This window comes from Protomyctophum parallelum (genome assembly GCF_964188405.1).
Source record: "Protomyctophum parallelum genome assembly, chromosome: 11".
NCBI lineage: Eukaryota > Metazoa > Chordata > Actinopteri > Myctophiformes > Myctophidae > Protomyctophum > Protomyctophum parallelum.
The window spans coordinates 49934296-49960801 of NC_139707.1; the positions used below are offsets into that span (position 1 = coordinate 49934296).

At 45.8% G+C, this 26506-nt stretch overlaps 1 protein-coding gene across 1 annotated transcript in view; it reads right to left on the reverse strand.

Annotated features, from left to right (window-relative positions):
• LOC310867236 (WD repeat and FYVE domain-containing protein 3-like) overlaps positions 1-26506 on the reverse strand; it is a 212651-nt gene that overhangs the window by 147038 nt on the left and 39107 nt on the right. The window contains 9 exon segments of the mRNA XM_083777127.1: positions 1707-1978; positions 3328-3521; positions 5276-5377; positions 8524-8827; positions 9877-10076; positions 13154-13320; positions 16403-16589; positions 19548-19740; positions 22456-22680. Of these exon segments, the coding sequence (XP_083633253.1) occupies positions 1707-1978; positions 3328-3521; positions 5276-5377; positions 8524-8827; positions 9877-10076; positions 13154-13320; positions 16403-16589; positions 19548-19740; positions 22456-22680 (1844 nt within the window).

Consider the following 26506-nt stretch of genomic DNA (forward strand, 5'->3'; position numbering starts at 1 on the left):
TCCAGCTGTAGAAAGGTCACCCAGTCAGCATTCACTCCCAGGATGAGGAAGGGGTTTATTTACTGCATGGCTAATGAAATAGGCAGCTTCTAATTAGCAGCGATGGAAAGAGGACCCCCCCAGGGAGGAGGGGGAGGGGGGGGGGGGGGGACGTCTCCTGATTGGAGGGGAGGACGTAAGTAAGGAGACCGAGGAGGAGGGCTCCACGGTGAGGGTATTTCACTCACATTTGCCCCTAAAAATAGATGTGTGAGAATCAGGGGAAAAAAAACAATGCACCCCCCCACACACACACACTTTCCTCCTCCCACCCCCTGTGCCTTTTCACAAATGGCAAGCTGAGAGAGAGACAGAGACAGAGACAGAGAGACAGAAACAGAGAGACAGAGAGAGACAGAGACAGAGACAGAGACAGAGACAGAGACAGAGACAGAGACAGAGAGACAGAAACAGAGAGACAGAGAGAGACAGAGACAGAGACAGAGACAGACAGAGACAGAGACAGAGACAGAGACAGAGACAGAGACAGAGACAGAGACAGAGACAGAGAGAGAGACAGAGACAGAGACAGAGACAGAGACAGAGACAGAGACAGAGACAGAGACAGAGACAGAGACAGAGACAGAGACAGAGACAGAGACAGAGAGAGAGAGAGAGAGAGAGAGAGAGCTACAGTACATGCAGGCACAAACATATAGTAAAGTAAAGTATGACAAAGTTGCCTCCTGGCAGTTAGAAGGGACAATTATATGTGACCAGATTTGACTGAGAGACTGCTGTTTCATGTCTGAGATAAGTGTCAGAGCTGAAATTGACATGTAAATATGAAATAAATGCTTAAACATGTAGCTATAGGTGTAATGTTAGAGACCACAGAAGACATGTAAATATGAAATAAATGCTTAAACATGTAGCTATAGGTGTAATGTTAGAGACCACAGAAGACATGTAAATATGAAATAAATGCTTAAACATGTAGCTAGGTGTAATGTTAGAGACCACAGAAGACATGTAAATATGAAATAAATGCTTAAACATGTAGCTATAGGTGTAATGTTAGAGACCACAGAAGACATGTAAATATGAAATAAATGCTTAAACATGTAGCTATAGGTGTAATGTTAGAGACCACAGAAGACATGTAAATATGAAATAAATGCTTAAACATGTAGCTAGGTGTAATGTTAAGTCCACAGAAGACATGTAAATATGAAATAAATGCTTAAACATGTAGCTATAGGTGTAATGTTAGAGACCACAGAAGACATGTAAATATGAAATAAATGCTTAAACATGTAGCTAGGTGTAATGTTAGAGACCACAGAAGACATGTAAATATGAAATAAATGCTTAAACATGTAGCTATAGGTGTAATGTTAGAGACCACAGAAGACATGTAAATATGAAATAAATGCTTAAACATGTAGCTAGGTGTAATGTTAGAGTCCACAGAAGTGAACCTTTTCAAGCCTGTTTTCTCAACTCCCCGTTTCTCTGCCAGACATTACTCTATAAGCCATACAGTATCTCCAAAAACTGGTGGGTCAAACTGAACAACCAATATGTCTAAATTAGCAGATTCTGGGGGTCCCTCCCTGGCACAAAACATCATCAGACGGCGGGTCCCACCGCCTCGCCGCGGGCCAAAAACAAAACAAAAAAAAACGACAGCGTCAAAGGACAACGTCCTCCTGGTACCGACTCACCTGACGGCGTCGGCCAGCTTGTCGTACTGGATCTCGGTCCTGAAGAAGTGCGAGTTGGCGGGCTCGTAGCGCATGGCGGCCGTGAGCGTGCACAGCACCGTGTGCAGCAGCTCGAACACCTGGTTCTGGTTGGCCCGCTCCCAGCCGTGGCGCGGCGGCGAGCACAGGGACCGCTCCATGGCCACCAGGAGGGACGTCACGTACACGAAGCCGCCCACCTTGCGGAACACGGTGCGCGTCCGGTGGCTCTCACGCAGCACCGCCAGCAGGGCCTGTATACGGGAGGGAGGGACAGACAGGACGACAGGTGAGACGGATGGGAGGGACAGACAGGAGGACAGGTGAGACGGATGGGAGGGACAGACAGGAGGACAGGCGAGACAGACGGGTGAGACAGATGGGAGGGACAGACAGGAAGACAGGCGAGACAGACGGGTGAGACAGATGGGAGGGACAGACAGGTGAGACACACAGGTGAGGACACGGGGCGAGTGCTCTGTCTCAGCTAGTGTTGATTTTGGCCGCAAATTCAGATTTATATTTTAGTCACCCGGAAAGTGTTAAGTCTAGTTTTAGTCGAGTTAAATGTCGTCGCCCACGCGGAGGCAAAGCGTTGCCGTCTTGCCGGGCGACGGAGACACCGAGGGAAATAAAAGAGTTACCGTGTGGGGGTCCCCAGACCCCCAGGTCCCCGGGGGGGTCCCCAGGGGGTCCCCCAGATCATCCAGACCCCCAGGAACGCGGCCAGGGTGCCGGCCTGGCTCCGGAGAGCCGCCCCATGTCCGAAACGGTGGACAAATGACAGAGTTCTTTTAGTTCTGGTATTAGAGAAAGCCAATCGTTAGCCTTCGGAAATACTGCTCTGTAAACTCAATAAATCCCAGATTAGGAGACTTTTCCATTTCCATCCAGAGGAGAAAATAATTACAGGAACATGTTAATACTCTCTCTTCCACGCGGGATTTGACGTTATCACAGCAGACTTTTTTTCCACCTGTGAGATGGTGATAATTAAAATCCCATGGGCGGGGGGATTTAGATAGGTTAAAAAAAAGGAGGGGTTAACCTTGGCTGTGGCCTTCAGAAGACGTGACAATTAAGTCAATATGAGGGAGGATGATTTGAAACAGCAATTTAGCATTCTGAAAGAATGACCGCTAATGCATTACCAGTCATGTTGGTTAAAATGCGTGCGTGCGTGCGTAAATGGTGCATTTACATAGCGCCTTTATCCAAGGTGCTTTACATAGATTGTGCATTGCATTCACCCATTCACACACCTTTACATAGATTGTGCATTACATTCACACATTCATACACCGATTGCGGCGGAAACCATGCAAGGTACCGACCAGCACATCGGGAGCAATGTGGGGTTCAGTGTCTTTGCTCAAGGACACTTCGACATGTAGACAGGAGGAGGAGGAGCTGGGATTCGAACCGCCGACCCACGGATCATTGGACGACCTGCTCTACCTCCTGAGCCACAGCCGCGTGTGTGCGCGTAGGTCTGTTATGAGCAGCAGGCAGCTCCGCGCTGGGGGCAGAGTGCATGAGGCCCAGCAGGGTGTGTGTGTGTGTGTGTGTGTGTGTGTGTGTGCGTGCGTGCGGTCTCTCTCACCCTCAGTATGTCGGTCTTCAGCTGCAGCTCCGCCCCCGGGGCAGAGTGCATGAGGCCCAGCAGGGTGCCCATGTCGTCGTCTCCGCTGGGCGACAGCACCAGCTGCTGGATGATGAGCAGGGCGTGCTCGCGACACTGCCGGTACTTCACGATGTTGTGGACGCAGCGCGCCCCGCCGAACTCCCTGAACAGGCCTGGGGACAGACGGACGGACGGACGGACGCACGGGTAGTTAGTAAGGTCCTGTTAACCCATTCTGACCTGAGATCAGAATCTAAAAATGACAGTTTTTCTGAGAAAGCTATGTTTCTACATGAGTCGTTCTTCGATTTTTCAAAAATAGCAGACCTAGAAGATCGTAGCGCGCCACTCGGTGGCGCGCTATGAGCTTGTAGATCTGCTATTTTTAAATAGTTAAAGCATAACATGATGCTAACACCAGAAGGGGTTCCCTGTTTTAAAGATGGAGTTTGATTTTTGTATTTTGTCCCAGTTTTTTGTGTGTCTAGAGGTGAAAGTACTTCATTAGAGGCCTTGGTGTGGTTGTTATGTCATGTGTTTATGATAGCTATATATCTGGTGTTGTGTTTATAGCTATATATATATAGACTGGCATAGTGTCGACCCCTTACCCCTGTGTGGGATCACTGGTTAGACTGGCATAGTGTCGACCCCCTTACCCCCGTGTGGGATCACTGGTTAGACTGGCATAGTGTCGACCCCTTGCCCCTGTGTGGGATCACTGATTAGACTGGCATAGTGTCGACCCCCTTACCCCTGTGTCGGATCGCTGGTTAGACTGGCATAGTGTCGACCCCTTACCCCTGTGTGGGATCGCTGGTTAGACTGGCATAGTGTCGACCCCTTACCCCTGTGTCGGATCGCTGGTTAGACTGGCATAGTGTCGACCCCTTACCCCTGTGTCGGATCGCTGGTTAGACTGGCATAGTGTCGACCCCTTACCCCTGTGTCGGATCGCTGGTTAGACTGGCATAGTGTCGACCCCTTACCCCTGTGTCGGATCGCTGGTTAGACTGGCATAGTGTCGACCCCTTACCCCTGTGTCGGATCGCTGGTTAGACTGGCATAGTGTCGACCCCTTACCCCTGTGTCGGATCGCTGGTTAGACTGGCATAGTGTCGACCCCTTACCCCTGTGTGGGATCTGTGGTTAGACTGGCATAGTGTCGACCCCTTACCCCTGTGTGGGATCACTGGTTAGACTGGCATAGTGTCGACCCCTTACCCCTGTGTGGGATCACTGGTTAGACTGGCATAGTGTCGACCCCTTACCCCTGTGTTGGATCTGTGGTTAAACTGGCTTATTCACAGATACCGATATGACCCGATATGACAAATAAGGGCCGGTCCGATACTTTTCCGATACCGATACAGTATCGGACATCTCTGGTTGTTTTGATACACACACAGTGTGTAAATACAGTAATAATTACAGTAGCTGATCACAGCGACCAAGTCAACGCTCTATAATACCAGAGAGAGACACATATCAAAAGAGACACTCGTTTGACAGTTAGAGGACGATCAGTACCGCATGCACATACACACACACACACACACACACACACGTGCACAAGTGCGTGCACAGAACAATGTTGCCGTCTGTGTGGTCACATGATTTGTGGTGACAGCAGCATGGAAACCAGAGCCCGACTGTCCCTGATGAATACACAAAGCACCGCCTCCTCCTCCTCCTCCGTTTATCTGAGTGTGTGTGTGTGTGTGTGTGTGTGTGAGTGTGCGTGCGTGCGCGTCTGAGTTGCGGGGCGAGGGACAATGACAGGCGTAAGAGGGAGAGAGCATTGAAAGTGACAGCGAAGAGAAACCTTTTTTTGGATTGATTGATTGAAATATGTATTAACTGTGTGTGTGTGCGTGTGTGCGTGTGCGTGTGTGTGTATGCGTGTGTGTGTGTGTGTGTGTGTTACCTGCGTTAGTGTTGGAGCCCTGGAGGAGGACAGTGAGCGTCTCCATCACCAGCCAGGCCAACTGCTTCTGTTCCTCTGCTACTGCGTTGTTCTTACATTCACCTGCACCGTGCACACACACACACACACACACACACACACACACACACACACACACACACACACACACACACACACACACACACACACACACACACACACACACACACACACACACACACACACACACACAGTCACACACAGTCACACACAGCAAGTCAACATGATGGTGAAATGTGATTAGTGTCATTAGATAATTTACACAGGGGTGAAAAATGGGTTACAAAATTGTGGGATAAAAAGAAAAATCACACCTGTGTGAACTGAGTGTTGCAACTCCCCTCTCCCCCCGCTCCTCCCTATCTCCCTCTCTCCCTCATTAGCACAGCACAGCACAGTACAGCACTATCTCTCTTTCTGGCACAACAGCGCCCCTACTGGTACTAATAGTCGTACTCGTGCTCATTAACACATACATAGGTGGACACGGACATTGCTGTTCCTTGGAGTGGTTTTGCAACACATTAAATGTGATGAGAGGAAGGACAGGAGGTTACGGTATACGTCAGTGGTTCTACAACATGAACACAATGATTTTACAACTGTTGCTCCATGAGGGGCTTTAGAGTGCCGAAATGTAAGAAAACCAGGCTAGAGAACTCTTCTGTACACCAGTCCGTTCTGCTTTTAACCCATTCTGACCTGGGAACCATTCTGCAAATGTCTTCTAAATCCATGACTGTTTTCTTGAAAAAGCAGTTTTTCTATGTCAGTCGTTCTCAAACACTTTCATGTCACTTTTCACGATTTTTTCAAAAATAGCAGACCTACAAGCTCGTAGCGCGCCACTCGGTGGCGCGCTATGAGCTTGTAGATCTGCTATTTTTCAATAGCTAAAGCATAACATAATGCTAACACTAAAAGGGGTTCCCGCCAGTGTTGTTTTCGTCGACTAAAACTAAGACAAAAATGTTCGTCGACTACCTTTTTCCACTGACAAAAACAAATGGAAACTAAATGAAAACTAAGCTATGGTGACTAAAACTAAGACTAAATATACTGACAATTTCGTCGACAAATAAAAATTAGACTAAGATGTTAGGAAGGGACTAGTGGACAAGAGATCCAGTATAAGTCATTTTACACTTTGGTTGCATGCTGAAAATAGCTGATCTACAAGCTCACAACGCGTCTCAACGAGCTTGTAGATCGGCTATTTTCAGCAAGTGTAAAAACTAATGCTGGGCCGTTATCGGCGTTAACGTGCTGCGTTAACGCGAGAATATTATCGCGCGTCAAAGAAATTATCGCCATTAATCTATTCTCAAAGTTGGGTCTGGGAGCTGGGTCTGCATTGACTGCATAAAGCGAGCAAACTAGGAATTTCACGTTTCAAATTGCCATTCGAATGGAGCTTTTATCATTTATTATCCCAGTTCATTCTGTTGGCAAGATTTAAAAATAATAAGCCCCGACTGCCTGCGGAGTTTATTTCTCCTGCCTTCTGTGTGATTTATCCACTATACATTCTGCGTCTACTACATCCTGTAGTTCACTTAAGAAATAAAAGTATTGTTACAAGCAGCTTTTATTTTGAAGAGGAAGAGGAAGTTGTTTCAGGTTGTAGCCAGCTACCATGACAGTCTTGAGTCTACCGGTGCGGGTGGCAGTGGAATAATAACAACAACATGCTTTTAGCCAAAGTTCATAAAAAGCGCATGCGTCTATGACTTAAACAATGTAGGCTAAACACTTTGGAATTACGTTAAACATGGTATATCCTCCGTGGCGGCGTCATTAGGTGAGTACTAGTTAATTAATTGTTAAGTTTCATAGTATCATTCATCATCAACAGGCTGTTGTTTGATGCCCCCCAAAATGAACAGGTTACAGCCTAAGGATTCTCATTCTGTCACTGCCTGCAAGGATGGCCGCCGTGCCATTTCTTATAAATTATCTAATTCATATGTGGTTCGTCGTGGGTCCACTCCACGTGGAGTTGTTATTGTTCATGTGCCACGGTGCGCGCCGTGGAGAAGGCATTAGGAGCGCAGCGCAACAGCCTAATAGTATGGCATATTATTGTCTGTACTCTCTGCACTCTCTTTCTGTCCAGTCCTACGTGTATAGGCTGGCGATTGTGGCGACTTTAATTTGGTTAATAGGCTAAAGAGAGAGCTGTAAAGGGGATATTGTCTATGGTCAGTTCATGGTGTGTATCATTCTCATTTTTAACCGGGCCGTGGCCCGTGATAATGCGTCGCAATGACGGTAGGCAGTAGCCTAATAATACAATGTAACCAACTTGCGCAAGCATTAAAAAATGGGTTGTTATTCTGTGTATTATTATAGGCTAAATATGAGCTAAAATAAACAATGTAAATATTCAAATATTTCCGAATATTACAAATAATGAAGCAATGAAATTCGAATTGGATTATAGAGGTGAACTGACAGCACTAATGTGAACAAGCTGGTGTGTCTGAGTGACTGGTGGAAGAAGGAGAGGTAGAGGTTGGACTCAAATCATGTCACAAAGCTACTGACTCTAAACAGTTCTTCATCACCTCTAGGTTTACAGTTTAATTAATGTCATATCCCAGAAAAGGGGGTACTTTGTTCTTGCACCCACTGTTTCAAATTGCCTGTATGGTAACGTGTTTATGGTTATTCGTGTTTAACTGAATAAACAATGTATAACACACGTACATCGTATTGAACATTATTATTATATTTTCATTACCAATTATGATAGGGCTCCTGGTCTAATGGGCCACGTGGCCCGTTCAAGGATTTACTTCTGGTCATTATTTAGGTAGCGCACACATATTTTCAATGCTTTCGGCAGAGTTCAAATGAGCCATTTTAATCTAGATTAATCTAGATTAACTCCAGAATTGCAGTGAGATTAATCTAGATTAAAAAAATTAATCTATGCCCACCACTAGTAAAAACACTCATTACGACGGCATCAACGCCCGCCAAAATACATTTTAGTCGACTAAATCACTTGTAGATTTAGTCGACTAAAACTAGACCGACACCAAGACATTTCCAGGTGACTAAAATGTGACTAAAACTAAATGAAGTTTCAGTCCAAAGACTATGACTAAAATAAATTTGCTGCCAAAAACAACACTGGTTCCCGACCCAGAATGGGTTAAAAAACCGGGACGGACGGGGCTCTCTCTCTCTCTCTCTCGTCTCACCGTGGTCGTTGTTGGGCGTGGTGGTGCAGGAGGTCTGCTGCTGGCTGCTGGCGGTGGCCGGGTCCTTGAGCAAGGCAGCGTACTTGTGCAGCAGGTTGACCAGCACCTCCAGGAGGCCCACCTCGCGGAGCACGTCGCTGAAGAGCGGGTCGTGGCGCGCCAGCTTCAGCAGCGTGCGCGTGGCCGTGATGCCGCACGCCGCCGACGACGACGACTTCAGCAGGACGCTGACGCTGAAGAGCTCCTTGCACGGCACGTAGTTCAGGCTGAACACCACCAGCTCCAGCAGCTCAAAGTACTTGGCCTGGTGGGGGACAGTTAACAGGATTTATTCTTAATTATTATTATTATAATTTTTTTTTTTTTAATATTTTCTTTTTCTATTGTTATTTTCTTTTATATCCTTTTTTTTTTTTTTTTTCCTTTTTTATCATTAATTTATTTTCTTAATTTCTTTTTTTTCTTAACTTTTTTTTTTTTTTCATCCATATTTTGAAAATTCCTCTGATCTGGTGTACAGGTGATGACATGCACATTACATGCATAATAGAATTACAAATTATTTCTTTCTTTATAATGGGAGAATTGGCACTCAGAGCCTAAGCTGGTGACCACCGCTGAAGGAGTTAACGGGACGTAGTTCAGACTGAACACCACCAACTCCAGCAGCTCAAAGTACTTGGCCTGGTGGGGGGGGACGGGGGGACGGACAGTTAACGGGATTTTTTATTTTTTATTTTTTTTATTATTATTATTCTTAATTTTCTTCTCCCCGTGTCCCCCTAGGGTACGTACCCTCACATGTTCTCCCCGTGTCCCATAGGGTACGTACCCTCACATGTTCTCCCCGTGTCCCCTAGGGTAGGTACCCTCACATGTTCTCCCCGTGTCCCCTAGGGTAGGTACCCTCACATGTTCTCCCCGTGTCCCCTAGGGTAGGTACCCTCACATGTTCTCCCCGTGTCTCCTAGGGTAGGTACCCTCACAAAAACATGCAGTAATCCTGGTCTCTAAACTACCTCCCCCTGGCCAGCCGGGGCGCCTGATGGAGGGGAAAGGAACTGGTTGGAATAACTTGTTCCTTCCACGCGCTATACTGTACGTCCAACCAGGGAAACTCCCCCCTGTCAGATGTAAAGGAGCAACTTGGACACTCAGGCATGAAGGAAGCATGAGTTCAAGTCCGTTGCTCTCCCCTTGTCCCCCATATATGGGGACTAGGTTGGTCTCCCCTTGTCCCCCATATATGGGGACTAGGTTGGCGGAGGGTGTGTAGAGCCCAGGATCACATTAGATAATTGACACAGGGGTGAAAAATGGGTTACAAAATCGTAGGATAAAAATGCGGTATACCTGTGCGTCGGGCAGCTTGGCCACGCGCTCGGCGAACTGCGACAGCGTGTGCTGCGCCTCCAGGATGAAGTAGTTGGCGGGCTCGGCGGCGTAGATGTTGCCGATGGCGTCCAGGAGCGTGCGGGCCAGCCGCGAGCTCTTGGCTCTCAGGAAGGCGTTCTGGAGCACCGAGAAGGCCTGGAGGTTCCTCACCGCGTGGCCTGCAGGGGGCGACAAAAACACGCCAAGAGAGAGACGGCGCTGGAGTTAGACCAGTGGTTCTACAGGTTTTGATACAGAGACAGCAAGTAAGACTTATTTTTTTTCTTTTATCCAAATTGGGTTAATATCACAGGCAGACTCTTCACATAATAGAGCATGTCTGAAATAAAAAAATGTAAATATGAAATAAATGCTTAAACATGTAGCTAGGTGTAATGCTAGAGACCACAGAAGACATGTAAATATGAAATAAATGCTTAAACATGTAGCTAGGTGTAATGCTAGAGTCCACAGAAGACATGTAAATATGAAATAAATGCTTAAACATGTAGCTAGGTGTAATGCTAGAGACCACAGAAGACATGTAAATATGAAATAAATGCTTAAACATGTAGCTATAGGTGTAATGTTATGTTAGAGACCACAGAAGACATGTAAATATGAACTAAATGTGAATTTAAGCACATGCAAATTTAGCTGATTTTACTTCAGACCTTCTAGTGTTAAACATGTAGCTAGGTGTAATGTTGGAGACCACAGAAGACATGTAAATATGAAATAAATGCTTAAACATGTAGCTAGGTGTAATGTTAGAGTCCACAGAAGTGAACCTTTTCAAGCCTGTTTTCTCAACTCGCTGTTTCTCTGCAAGACATTACTCTATAAGCCATATCTCCAAAACTGGTGGGTCAAACTGAACAACCAATATGTCAATTCGAAGCTATGATTCCCTGCTTTCATATGACGTGACTAAACAAAACAATAAAAAAACAATCAATGACTTAGCCTCGGTCAGAAACGGTCTCAAAATGTTTTCAAGGACCTCTAGTTTGACCTGAATTAGGCCATTTATTGGCATTTCTCGCTGCGGGACGCCCAATTGATATTGTGTACTGTACGTGTTGGTTTCACAGCTCCGGGCGGTGCAGCATTCAGCTCCCTCTACGGTTCTGGGTCATCAGACAATGTGCCGCTACTGTACCTGACGATATTAGGTCACCACGCCACACACTCCCTGGGACAACAAGTCCTTTAGACATGATACAAGTATTGCATTACTGAGTGACCGCGTGAGTGCGTTGTGTTTAAAGACCAGCAACACATGTCTGCCTCTATGCATGTGATGTCATATATTGTAGAAATCTGGAGAAGGTAAAGTTGTTAATGGTAATCCAGTCTCAGTGTGCCGCGGGTTCGACTCCCGAGCCCGACACGGCCTTTACTGCATGTCTCCCCCCCCCTCCCATCTCTCTCTCCCATTTCCTGTCAGCCTACTGTCTGTCCCTTCAAAAAACTAATAAAAGGCGTGAGCCGCAAAGAAAATATCTTTAACAGATTCTATACATAGGACGTCTGAGAACGTCATAAGGATCCCGAAAGATTGGTGCCTCTGACGTGTGAGGACGTCCTAGCGACGTCCTAGCGACGTCCCAGCGACGCAAGAATATTAGGAATTTTCCTATTTATTTATTTTGGCATTTTGCTTTTCGCTTGCCGTATGCTAACGCTCAGTGCAACTATTAGCTTGTTATTGACTCCCATGTTAGCGCGGCGGAAAGAATGACTCGTATCTCCTAATCCAGGGCGCTCTCCGTGGTGATGAATAGAGCGATATGCTGGCGCTTCATTTCTGCTCCTCATCCGTCTCTCCCGCAAAATATGAACGCTTTTTGGAGCGTAAAACAATATATTAACCCTTTTACTGCTGCCATTTATTGAGAAATTAGGACCTAATTCATGCCAGCATTTTTTTAATTTGAGCTCTTATTTTGAAAAGCCACATTTTGCCTCAACCGGAAGTGAGCTTATCCCTGCCAGCTTTACGTTGCCAAGACAACCTTTGTTTACATGATCGAATCATGCCGGTACATTTTAGCCATCCACAACGTCGGCTCGTGCCGTCAAAGAAACGCTGTTTTGACCAAAAATGCCATCTGGGACAAGGAATAGGAGATACAGGCGATTGAAAGAAACGGATAGAATGGATTCTTATGGCGACGGTGAATTAATATGAACGATCCAGTGCAGTGCTAACAACATTGCTAGCTAACCGGCTAACGTGAGTAGCATTATGGCTTGATCAATCATATTCACTATAAAAGCGCAATTGCCGAAGGGCTTCGGCAATGGCAGCAAGCGTTAATATCAAATTAATGCTTCAATTGCCGAAGGGCTTCGGCAATGGCAGGAAGACGGTTAAGATGATCGGGGATGTGAGGTATCTTTGTAAAGTCAACTTTTTTAGGCAAGTGTTTCCTGTTTCATGGCTTTCAAAGTAAAAGCGATCAGACAACTCTGGCACTCTATAGCCTTTATTTTTAAGGCACTTCCTGTACTAGATGGGTTAAAGACTATAGCAACTCATGTCTGCCTCTATGCATGTGATCTATCCGTTCATATATTGTAGAAATCCCCATAGCTGAAATCTGGAGAAGGTAAAGTTGTTAATATTCTGGACACATTGACCATACCTTACTACTGTATATACTGTACGAATACATATTCATGTAAGCCGGTTTTTATGCACACAAACGTGTCAATAGTGCTTTACATATATCTCTGCTGTGAGGAAGAAACCAAAATGTTCATTATTCAAGAAATGAAAAATATATAATGAAATGAAGAAAACCTTATATATATATATATATATATATATATATATTTTTTTTTTTAAACAATGCAATACTGCCTCATCAAAGTTGGTGTTGTGACTATAGAGAGGGCATGCGCATGCATAAAGTGAATGGCAAATCGAGTTTAACGTTGTTTAACCCATTCTGAACGGGAACCCATGTTGGTGTTAGCATCATGTCATGCTTTAAGCTATTGAAAAATAGCAGATCTACAAGCTCATAGCGCGCCACCGAGTGGCGCGCTACGAGCTTGTAGGTCTGCTATTTTTGAAAAATCGAAGATTCAGAATGATTCAGGTCAGAATGGGTTCATCATCAGACCAGTGTGTGTGTCCAGTGGAAACCTCATATGAATCTGATCTCAGGTCAGAATGGGTTCATCAGACACAGTGTGTGTCCAGTGGAAACCTCGTATGAATCTGATCTCAGGTCAGAATGCGCACCTTTCCCAGTGGGCTGTGGGAGGACGAAGCCGGGCAGCAGGAAGGGGGCGCCGGTGGTCAGCCCGGCCGGTTTCAGCTCCGTCACGCCGTACGTGGTCAGACGCGTCACCAGGTTCACCAGGTCCTTCAGCGCGTCTTTAGACTCCTCCTCTTTGGACTGCTCCAGTCTGGACACACGCACGCACACACACACAGACACACACACGCACACACACACACACACACACACAGACACACAGACACACACACACACACACGTTTGTATTACTATTATTGTGAGGACATCCACATTTTGTTAAAGGGACACTTCACCCTTTTTGCTAAAAAAATATATGTTAATGACGTTTAGAAGCTTTAGAACACTTTCCTGGGGGTATATGTGGTTTTAGATATTTTAGATTGTAGCAGTGAGCCCGGTGTCTCTGATGTCATGGACACTGGGCTCACTTACTTCCTGGACTACATGTTGTCTCAGTAAGACAGCTCTCCCCCTATCCACAAGGAGGAGCAGTGCACCAAATAATTATGGGAATTGTAGTCCAATAGGTAGTGAGACCAGTGTCCATGGCATCAGAGACACTGTGCTCACTGCTACAATCTAAAATAGCTAAAACCACATATTACACACATAAAGCCCCCCAGGAAAGTGTTCTAAAGCTTCTAAACGTCATTAACATATATTATTTTGCTAAAAGGGTGAAGTGTCCCTTTAATGTCTTTTTAAAGGACCAAGCAGTCCTGGTCCTTTATTGTTATCGTTAGTTTTTTTTTCTCCTTCCGCCAAAAATTGCTGTTTTTTTGCGAAACTTGGAAATAACATGGTAGAGGGCCATGCCAAACGGTGAGGATGCGAAGCCCACAACCATTGGCCAAAGGGTGGCGCTATATAGCACTCAATTGAAAATGCAAACTTTGACCACGCATAGCTCATGAACCGTTTGACCGTCTGCAATGAATCTTCGATACACACTTACACACTTATGCTCTTACTTTTGACCTCTAGATCACCCACCATTTTGAATTATATGAGAATCAATTAAAATGCACGAAAAGGTTCTCTGTAGGTAGAGCATTTGCAACATAAAGTCACGGGTTCAAATCCGGGCACTGCCAACTGGGTGACAGTGTATGAGTCTTCAGGAACCCTACCCCCCCCTCCTCCACACACACTATTAAAAAAACGACCCTGTCACAATTCCATGGTCTTATTTTTCTCATGTTTAGTCTTCAATCTTTCTATGGCTTATTGTGGCTTGTTCTTATTGCTTATTGCCTTCCTGTTTGGCCCTGCCTAATCGCTTTTTTTTTTTAATGTATTTTATGTTATATTATTTTGGTTCTTGAGCATGAGGTCACAGAGGAAGGCATGGCCTATTCAGTATTTAAGACCGACGTCATTTTGTAGTCCTAGTTACGTCCGGGTCATTTTGTAGTGTTATGTTACGTCCGACGTCATTTTGTAGTCCTAGTTACGTCCGGGTCATTTTGTAGTCCTAGTTACGTCCGGGTCCAAGTGGCGCCAGCTCCCGTCCGCATCTCATTGTAAATAGAATATCTAAACGCGTGAATCTTTTTACAATTACGTTATTTTTCAGAAAGGAAGCCATTGAGGGTTAAAATGGGTCTTAATGCTTCCAACTCGAGTAGAAGTATTAATGTTTTGTACAAGTGTCCATGACAACAAAAATATATGATGTGGAGACAATAAAGACTATTATTATCATTATTATTGAAGGTGGTAACAGTCCATTTCCTCAGTGCAATATTTCGGGGGCATATTTAGAATGTGTGCAGGCTTGAGTATGTTGAATCTAGTTTGCATTAATGAGGATTTAGTTGACACAATGAAATAAAATGGCGATAGTATTCCGTGTGGGGCAGACGGCCTGTCACAGCCAGATTTGGGAGAGCAGCAGCTTTGTTGTTGCGAGGAAAGGAAAGCGGTAAAATTAGACTTTCGTGGTTGTTTTCGTCTCAGATTTAGTCCGACGGAGCGTCACAGTATAACTCTATGGGGACACAAAAGCGACACAAAAGTAGGACGCGGAAGTATCTCAGGAGGGGGCGCTCACGTCACGACTGAAATACTGAAGTATCTCAGGAGGGGGCGCTCACGTCACGGCTAAAATACTGAATAGAGCGTCGCAGTCCCGCCCCCTTTCATGACGACGCCAGGCCCAGGAAATAGTTCCCAATGCATTTTCCCCATAGACATTTCAAAACGTACTTATTTAAAGACCTTATAATCATGACAACAGCTACAATATTGTGGACCAAACAAATAATTACAAAGAAGAAAAACAACAAAAAAAGTGTTGTAACCTGCCGTTTTCTTCTTCTTTTTAATTATTTGTTCAGCCCGAAAATTTGTGTTTGTTGTCATGATTTGTCACGACAAGAGTTGTCTTTGTCCGAGGCGTAAACGTCTTTAAATAAATACTTTCTGAAAAGTCCATGAGGAAAATGAACGGGGATGTATTTCGACCGGTTCTAACCTGAGCATGAGGTCACAGAGGGAAGACGTCTCATTGGCTCTAAGCTGAGCATGAGGTCACAGAGGGAAGGCGTATCATTGGCTCTAAGCTGAGCATGAGGTCACAGAGGGAAGGCGTATCATTGGCTCTAAGCTGAGCATGAGGTCACAGAGGGAAGGCGTATCATTGGCTCTAAGCTGAGCATGAGGTCACAGAGGCAGTGTTGTTTTTGGCAGCAAATTTCTATTTTAGTTTTAGTCGTTTAGTTTTCACTTCGTTTTAGTCACATTTTAGTCACCCGGAAGGTTCTAGAGTTTAGTCTAGTTTTAGTCGACTAGATGTCATACGATTTTAGTCGAATAAATATACAGTTGATTTAGTCGACTAAAATGTGTTTTGAAAGGCCTTGATGTCGTTGTAATGACATATTTTACACTTTGGTTCGCGACGCGTTGTGAGATTGTAGATCTGCTACTTTCAGCATGCAACCCAGCATAAAACTGGATCTGCTGTCCACTAGTCCCTTCCTAACATTTTAGTCTAGTTTTGATTTGTTGACGAAATTGTCAGTATATTTTGTCTTAGTCTTAAGTCATCATAGATTCCTTTTTATTTAGTTTTTATTTAGTTTTCGTCAGTGGAAATAGGTAGTCGACGAACATTTTCCGTCTTAGTTTTAGTCGACGAAAACAACACTGCACAGAGGGAAGGCGTATCATTGGCCCTAAGCTGAGCATGAGGTCACAGAGGGAAGGCGTATATGATTGGCTCTAACCTGAGCAGGAGGTCACACAGGAAGGTGTACCCTTGGCACATGCGGAAGTCGTCCAGCAGCGTCTGGGAGACGTCGCTGGAGTCTTTGAGGAAGCAGGAGAGACCGGCGAACATCTCCACGATCTCCAGAGGAGACAGGTCGTCTGACTGCTGCATGTTCTGGACGCACGTGGACAGGCATTCCTTCTCTGGATGGGGGCACGCGCGCACACACACACACACACACACACACACACACACACACACACACACACACACACACACACACACACACACACACACACACACACACACACACACACACACACACACACACACACACACACACACACACACACACACACACACACACACACACACACACTTAACATCTTTATTTGCGTTCACATTTTACAAGGAATTTCTTGAACACAAACAATAGTGGATGCGCAAACTTGAAAGAAACTCTACAACAAGTGCTTCAGGTACAGATCACGGGTACAGAAAGCATCGCCTTCTCCATATATGGTCGACTGCTAATTATTGCAGACACTGAACAGAATTTTACCCGATGCCTGATCAGCTCTCGGCTTATTGGGCATGCCTGCAATCTGCAGGCCCCTCACCACTGATTTGTGGACATTATTGTCAATCTGCAGGACCCTCACCACTGATTTTTGGACATTACCACCGAGGCTTCCAAATATGAACACAAGTAGTTTTTACATCTGTAGCCAAGCTGTATAATAGCATCCTTAAGACGCTGGTACTTAAGCACCTTGGTAAGGAATGCCTCTTCCAGACTGTGGTCAAATGTACATGCCACTTCCAAAATGGTCACGCACGCGCGCGCGCGCACACACACACACACACACACACACACACACACACAATTGTTGATTTCCTCGACTAATACTAATATGGAAAATGTTCGTCGACTATCTTTTTTCACTGACGTATAAAAATGGTACGGTAAATTGATATACTTGAACGCGGCATTTTGCGTTGAACCAATTATGTTTCTAAATCCATGTTGTTACACCTGCATCTCCACTAGCGAAAGAGTGCATGGTTGCGCCACGAAAATAGCTGACCTACAATCTCTGAACGTGTCACGCTGCAACGCATTCTGAGCTTGTAGAGCTGCTATTTGCGCTATTTTTGCATATGAAAAAAAAATCACAGCCAGAAAATGTGAAGGTCTTCACTCTCAGAGCTTAGTTAAGACTCTGGATGTGACGGTACGCGCAAAGCTCACCGTTTAATATTGCAGAGGTAGGATTTATGTAAAATAGCAACGCTGCAGAAACTGTGGAAATGAGGAAATTGCCATGCTGATTTTGATTGATCCTTTATTAATCCCACTGGGGAAATTAATTTTCCAACTTTTCTCACACACACAAACACAGAGCCTATAGACACCGTCTGACATTTTTTTGGATATCGCAATATTGTGAGATTTGTGATCTGCTAAACATCCTAAATTGATACGACATGATAAGTCCTTTTCTGGTTTGAATCTCTTAAACGCTATGTTATGCTTTCAAAATGTCGTAAATGTGACACGTGTTGGGGTTTGTAAGCTTGTAGACCGGCTTTTTTTCTTTCTTTCTTTCTTGAAAGAGGAAAGAAAACGAGAAATGATCTAATAATAATAATAATAATAATAATAATAATAATAATAATAGGTTATCAAGGTGTTTGGTCATATTTTGGTCATATTTTTGAGCCAGCATTAGATGGTGGAGTGAGCTGCCCGGAAGCAGTTTTAGCAGTGCAGTGCACTAGGGCACTGCCGGTGCCCAGTGCCTAGCTCTAGGGGTCTAGGGCACCACAGCAGTGCCCAGGAGGTGAACCGGCACCTCTCGTGCAACCAGCCCACTCTCCATACAGTGGTCCGTGCTGGACTTGAACCTCTGGTTCCCAAGCCAAGCCCAGATGAAGAGAGCTTCCGTCACCAGTCAGCACTTAGCTTTTACTTTCCATGTTTATGTCTTTGATCTTTAACCCATTCTGACCTGAGATCAGATTCATACGAGGTTTCCACTGGACACACACTGGTCTGATTATAACCCATTCTGACCTGAGATCAGATTCTAAAAGATGTCAGTCGTTCTTCGATTTAGCGCGCCACTCGGTGGCGCGCTACGAGCTTGTAGATCTGCTATCTTTCAATAGCTAAAGCATAACATGATGCCAACACCAACATGGGTGCCCGTTCAGAATGGGTTAACCCCCCCCCCCCCCCCCCCCCCCCCCCCGGTTCAAAGACTGCTATCTTTCTGTACAGAAGATAAGCTAACTGGGAAGTGGAGAGATGTTGACACGGGGTTGGTGAGCACAGAGAGAGGCATATTATGGAGGATCTGTGAGGAATGTGGTGAAGTGATGTGAGAGAGGATGTTAGGAAGTGGAGTTGAAAGGAATTTTGGTCAGGTGGAGGGTGTGAGCGTGCGTACGTGTGTGCGTACGTGTGTGTGTGTGTGTGTGTGTGTGTGTGTGTGTGTGTGTGCGTGCGTGCCAGAGACATTTATGAACAAAACAAAAGTGAGTTGAGTAACCAGACGACATTGCCAGGGTGGAAAGAGCTCTAGAGCTTAATTTCATTATCCAGACCATTATCTGACTTCATGAATGTCTTATCAACATAATAAATAAATTCAATCCATCAAGGCACTATGCTTTTTTTTTTGCTTTTTTTTTTTAAATATTTTTTAGCCCACGATTTTGTAACCCATTTTTCACCCCTGTGTCAATCATCTAATGTGATCCTGGGCTCCACACACCCTCCGCCAACCTAGTCCCCATATATGGGGGACAAGGGGAGACCAACCTAGTCCCCATATATGGGGGACAAGGGGAGACCAACCTAGTCCCCATATATGGGGGACAAGGGGAGACCAACCTAGTCCCCATATATGGGGGACAAGGGGAGACCAACCTAGTCCCCATATATGGGGGACAAGGGGAGAGCAACGGACTTGAACTCATGCTTCCTTCATGCCTGAGTGTCCAAGTTGCTCCTTTACACCTGACAGGGGGGGTTTCCTTGGTTGGACGTAGTGCGTGGAAGGAACACGTTATTCCAACCAGTTCCTTTCCCCTCCATCAGGCGCCCCGGCTGGCCAGGGGGAGGCAGTATAGAGACCAGGGTGTGAACTACGTACCATGGATGTATTTGACCACGTTGACGCTCAGGCCGTGGCGGGAGATGGTGGTCAGCACCTCCCCGGCGGACTTCCTCCAGGGCAGGTTGTGGGGGGGGCACCAGGACGTGATGGCGGAGAACAGCAGCTGGAGGTCATCCTTCTGGGCCAGCTCCTCCGCCGGAGACACGAAGCAGCACAGCTTCACCAGGATCTAAGGAGACAGAGACACAGAGAGAGAGAGAGACATCAGAGACACGAAGCAGCACAGCTTCACCAGGATCTATGGAGACAGAGACACAGAGAGAGAGACATCAGAGACACGAAGCAGCACAGCTTCACCAGGATCTATGGAGACAGAGACACAGAGAGAGAGAGACATCAGAGACACGAAGCAGCACAGCTTCACCAGGATCTAAGGAGACAGAGACACAGAGAGAGAGACATCAGAGACACGAAGCTACACAGCTTCACCAGGATCTATGGAGAGAGAGACACAGAGAGAGAGAGACATCAGAGACACGAAGCTACACAGCTTCACCAGGATCTATGGAGAGAGAGACACAGAGAGACATCAGAGACACGAAGCTACACAGCTTCACCAGGATCTATGGAGAGAGACAGAGAGAGAGAGACATCAGAGACACGAAGCTACACAGCTTCACCAGGATCTATGGAGACAGAGACACAGAGAGAGAGAGACAGAGAGACATCAGAGAGACATCAGAGAGAGAGACAGCTCCTCAGCCGGAGACACAAAGCTACACAGCTTCACCAGGATCTATGGAGACAGAGACACAGAGAGAGAGACATCAGAGACACGAAGCTACACAGCTTCACCAGGATCTGGAGACAGAGACACAGAGAGAGACAGAGAGACACAGAGAGAGACAGAGAGACACAGAGAGAGAGACACAGAGAGAGAGACATCAGAGACACGAAGCTACACAGCTTCACCAGGATCTATGGAGAGAGACACAGAGAGAGAGACATCAGAGACACGAAGCAGCACAGCTTCACCAGGATCTGGAGACAGAGACACAGAGAGAGACAGAGAGACACAGAGAGAGAGACACAGAGAGAGAGACATCAGAGACACGAAGCTACACAGCTTCACCAGGATCTGGAGACAGAGACACAGAGAGAGACAGAGAGACACAGAGAGAGAGACACAGAGAGAGATACATCAGAGACACGAAGCTACACAGCTTCACCAGGATCTATGGAGAGAGAGACACAGAGAGAGAGACATCAGAGACACGAAGCTACACAGCTTCACCAGGATCTATGGAGAGAGAGACACAGAGAGAGAGAGAGAGACACAGAGAGACAGAGACAGAGACAGAGAGACATCAGAGAGAGAGAGAGAGAGAGAGAGAGAGAGAGAGAGAGAGAGAGAGAGAGAGAGAGAGACAGAGAGAGAGAGACACAGAGAGACACAGAGAGACATCAGAGAGACGAAGCTACACAGCTTCACCAGGATCTGAGGAGAGAGACACAGAGAGACATCAGAGAGACACAGAGAGACAGAGAGAGAGAGAGAGAGAGAGAGACTACACAGCTTCACCAGGATCTGGAGACAGAGACACAGAGAGAGAGAGAGAGACACAGAGAGACATCAGAGAGACACAGAGAGAGAGACATCAGAGAGACACAGAGAGAGAGAGACAGAGAGACACAGAGAGACATCAGAGAGAGAGAGAGAGAGATAGAGACACAGACAGAGAGACAGAGATAGAGACAGAGACAGACAGAGAGACAGAGAGAGAGAGAGACAGAGAGACAGAGAGAGACAGAGAGAGATAGAGAGAGATAGAGAAAGATAGAGAGATAGAGAGAGAGATAGAATGCACTTATTTATATATGTGCTCCAGTTGTGCGATGAGACTCCCCAGTGGCATCAGTCTGGTTTAATTAGAGCTCTGTTCCTCCATAAATCTACTGTACAGCATGTAACTAAAGCTAGTCCTACAGGCTTAGAGGAACCCTAATAATATTATTATTATTATTATTATTATTATTATTATTAGAGGAACCCTAGTGATGACAGACGGGCAACAGAAAGGATCTACACAATGATATATGCCAATCTACAAGAATATACTTATAGATAACAGTTTTGTTTTCGTCGACTAAAACCAAGATGAAAAATGTTCGTTTTCACTGACGAAAACACAAAAGGAAACTACTTGACAACTAAGCTATGATGACTGAAACTATAAGACTAAATATACTGACGATTTCGTCAACCAACTGTTACTAGACTAAAATGTCAGGAAGGGACTAGTGGACAAGGGATCCAGTATAAGTCATGTTACACTTGGTTGCATGCTGAAAATCGATCTACAAGCTCACAACGTGTTGCGTCATTAGGACGGCATCAAGGCCCGCCAAAATCTACAGGCGATTTAGTCGACTAAAATGTATTTTTGCGGGCCTTGTTGCCGTCATAATGACTTATTTTACAGTTGCTGAAAATAGACGATCTACAAGCTCACGACGCGTCGCAGCGCGACGCGTTGTGATCTTGTAGATCTGCTATAAGTGTAAAATGACTTATACTGGATCTCTTGTCCACTAGTCCCTTCCTGACATTTTAGTCTAGTTTTTATTTGTCGACGAAATTGTCAGTATATTTAGTCTTAGTTTTAGTCACCATAGCTTAGTTTTAATTTAGTTTCCATTTAGTTTTCTTCAGTGGAAAAAGGTAGTCGACGAACATTTTTGTCTTAGTTTTAGTCAACGAAAACAACACTGCTACACTAACACTAAGACATTCCAGGTGACTAAACTGTGACTAAGACTAAATGAAAACTATTCAACAGACTATGACTAAAACTAGACTAACACAAGCATCCCAGGTGACTAAACTGCGACCAAGACTAAATGAAAACTATTCAACAGACTAAAACTAAAATGGCGTGCGTACCTGGACGAAGACCTTCTGGAGCAGCGCCCGTCGGTCGGCCAGGGGCAGCTCCTGGCCCCCCGGGGTCTTGTCCTGGGTGGTGGGGGTGGGGGGTGGAGGCGGGGGGGCTGTGGGGGGGCAGACCCCGGGCGTCCCCTCCACCATGTGGGGCAGGTCGAAGAACAGGTAGAGACACTTGACCAGCGTGGAGGGGACAGACATGGTGGTCATGCAGTCCACCGTTTTCTGACAGAGAGAGAGAGAGAGAGAGAGAGGGACATCAGTTGAATGGTAAAATGGTAAACGGTGCATTTATATAGCGCCTTTATCCATGCATTACATTCATACATTCACACACCGATGGCGGTGGAAACCATGCAAGGCACCAACCTGCACATCGGGAGCAATCGGTCTTGCTCAAGGACACTTCGACACCTACTCTGGGGGAGCCCACAGGGTTCGAACCGGCAACCTTGCTTGGTTACCATCCAGCCACTCTACCGCTGAGCCACTGCCGTTACAGGTCTCAAACCCAGGTCTCCCGGGGCAATATAACAGCGGGTGGAGTGCATAGCTGGAGTGGCTCACAAACATCAGCCACGATGACCTAGAAAGTCTAATATCTTCAATATAAGGGAGTTCTCTTTGGCTTAGTGGTAAAGAACCGGGAGAACCGGGCCCGCGTTTGAACCCCCGGGCGTTGCATTTATTTGTTTAGCACCTTGTAAGAACAATGTCACACTGTGATTAACAGAAACAGTCACATTCACATGACATCAAACCAATGAAAGCAAACGATAAACAGGTAAAACGATAACAGGTAAAAACAGGCACAGCTTTTTGCGGAAAAAGTGATTTAAAACAAGGCAGCGCTCCGTCCTCGTCTCCTGTCCTCGGGCAGGGCATTCCAAAGTGTCAGAGCTCTAATTTAGCCCATCTTGACTGATTGAATTATTAAGACAAACATGTAAGAACAGATACAGGCATATCTTATTCCAAAAGGGATAGCACCAAAAAAAAGGGTCCTTGCGGTCTATAGTTTACATTTAGGCCCGATGCAAAAGCATCAGAAGTATAGCAGATGGCGAAGCGACGCACTTTGAGCTCGTAGATCTGCTACTTTTGCCGTTTTGGAATGTGAATCCTGGACGGTTTAGGGCGTCAGACAAGAGGTTTCCATCCCGACAGAGACCACCATGTGAGGGTCTTTCTGACCACGCCGTTCTAATAATGAGGGGAAATCTAGACCACACGCAGTGTTTACACTGCATGACAGTGTAAACTATCATTCAGTGCACGCGCGTGCGCACGTGCGTGCGTGGTCAGTGAACACAATGCGCATGTACATTTGTTTGTTTTTAAACATTTTAACACCTTTACGAATGAATTGTGTAATTGTGTAAACAAGTGTAGACTTCCAGCTGCATCTACTGTATATATACATTATATAAATGCTGGTTATGGGCTTCCATTTCCCTTGAAGCTCAACCAGCTGCACCTCAGTGACCTTCCATGACTAATGGCTGAGATGCAAGTCCTGAGTAGCTCCCAGCATGAACCATATGCTAATGCAATACCGCTAACAACACACCGCTATCCAGCATGAACCATATGCCAATGCGCTAACAACACGTCGCTGTCAGGGACACATACGGCTCAATGGGGACCAAGAACCTGCTCCATCTCACACAGAACACAGATACATACGGCTTACTGGGGACCAAGAACCTGCTCCATCTCACACAGAACACAGATACATACGGCTTACTGGGGACCAAGAACCTGCTCCATCTCACACAGAACACAGATACATACGGCTCACTGGGGACCAAGAACCTGCTCCATCTCACACAGAACACAGATACATACGGCTTACTGGGGACCAAGAACCTGCTCCATCTCACACAGAACACAGATACATACGGCTCACTGGGGACCAAGAACCTGCTCCATCTCACACAGAACACAGATACATACGGCTCACTGGGGACATCTCACACAGAACACAGATACATACGGCTTACTGGGGACCAAGAACCTGCTCCATCTCACACAGAACACAGATACATACGGCTTACTGGGGACCAAGAACCTGCTCCATCTCACACAGAACACAGATACATATGGCTCACTGGGGACCAAGAACCTGCTCCAACTCACACAGAACACAGATACATACGGCTCACTGGGGACCAAGAACCTGCTCCAACTCACACAGAACACAGATACATACGGCTCACTGGGGAAGGACCACACAGACAATGATGTGGAAAAACATTTTTATGGCACAGATTCTAAAGGTGCGTTCAGACTTGAATTTAAATATTTGCTTTGGGTTCGTCCCGTTTGTGCCGCGCCTCGCCCGTTCGCGCAACTTCTGGTCTTTGCGTTGACTTTGTATGTAATCGCGCCGCTCTAACCATCCAAGTCTGAACCAGGGGGGGCAGTGAAGCCAATAGTGACCAGGGGGCAGTGACCAGGGGGCAGTGAAGCCAATAGTGACCAGGGGGCAGTGACCAGGGGGGCAGTGAAGCCAATAGTGACCAGGGGGCAGTGAAGACAATAGTGACCAGGGGGCAGTGAAGACAATAGTGACCAGGGGGCAGTGAAGCCAATAGTGACCAGGGGGCAGTGACCAGGGGGCAGTGAAGCCAATAGTGACCAGGGGGGCAGTGAAGCCAATAGTGACCAGGGGGCAGTGACCAGGGGGCAGTGAAGCCAATAGTGACCAGGGGGCAGTGACCAGGGGGCAGTGAAGCCAATAGTGACCAGGGGGCAGTGACCAGGGGGCAGTGAAGCCAATAGTGACCAGGGGGCAGTGACCAGGGGGCAGTGAAGACAATAGTGTCTGAAGCCAGTAGGAAATCCTGACTTCCTGAAAGTTCATAAGGCCTGTTGTGGCGCTGTCATTGGGCCCAAAAAAACCCATAGCCCCATAGAAGTCCATGTATTTTGGCCCAACTTCACCTAGACTGTATTACCTTAACCCTTGGCCTACAATTCACGGAAAAAACGGAATTAATCGAAAAATCTAAACCTCCCGTTAACGGAAAAAACGGAATGACAATCAATATCAGTTATCGCGGGGTCAAAAGAGCAAAAATTAATATTTTTTCGCTAATATCACTAATGTTGGATGTAATTTATCAAAAAACGGCCGAAATCCGCGTGATCGTGCGCTATCGTGCACGCGCGCCGTCTCTATGTGCGTCGCTGTAAAAAATGTGATATTTTGCATTTTGCAAAAATATAGCATTAGCTTAGCAATCCGGACCAGCCAAGCTATTGACTAGGGTCAAAATACTACAGGATGTTGTTGATCGTTGAACCGGAAGTGACCGGAAGATCCGTCTATTTTAGCCAAAATCAGCATAATGGTGCTTTCCCGCCATCTGGTGGCGATTCGAGAGAATACATTTGCAATGAATGAAAAAAAAAGAAAACATCTCTTCAATCCACCAGATCTTTCTTGTATGTTAAAACGATGAATAAAAAATATGCCAATTTGTTACCCAAACAAAAAAATTGGGACTGGTAGTCCAAGGGTTAATAAACATGGTCATGAATACTTTCTGCTTCCAGTCACTAGTTTAAAGTCTCATTTCTCATGTCCTTAAATTATGGTCCCATTTATAATTTTTTTTATCATAAAGTCGTGTATGTTCTGAGGGGCGTGGCTACCGCTGCAGTCTATGATCGGGACCCCCCCCCCCCCCCCCCCGCGCTCGAGTCAAAATAAAAACCAACGAAGAAGAAGGGGGGAAGTCCCGCCTCGTTGTCTGGGCCAGCCAATGGCCAGCTGGGCCCAAATGGATCTAGAAAGATGGCGATTTACAATTCAAGGACTGACTTACGTCCATATCAGACCCGGAGAATGCTTTGACAGCAAATCCTATATTACTTGAATTCTCTATAATTTGAAAGCTATGCTGTACCTTATGCACAGGTTACTTACTTAAATTATATAGATGCACTTTACACCTTTGTACTTTCCTTGTGTATGTATGTTTGAAATGCTTTGTTTCCTAATAGGTACTGTTTGCTTGTTCTGTCTTGTGTTTTTATGTGGGGA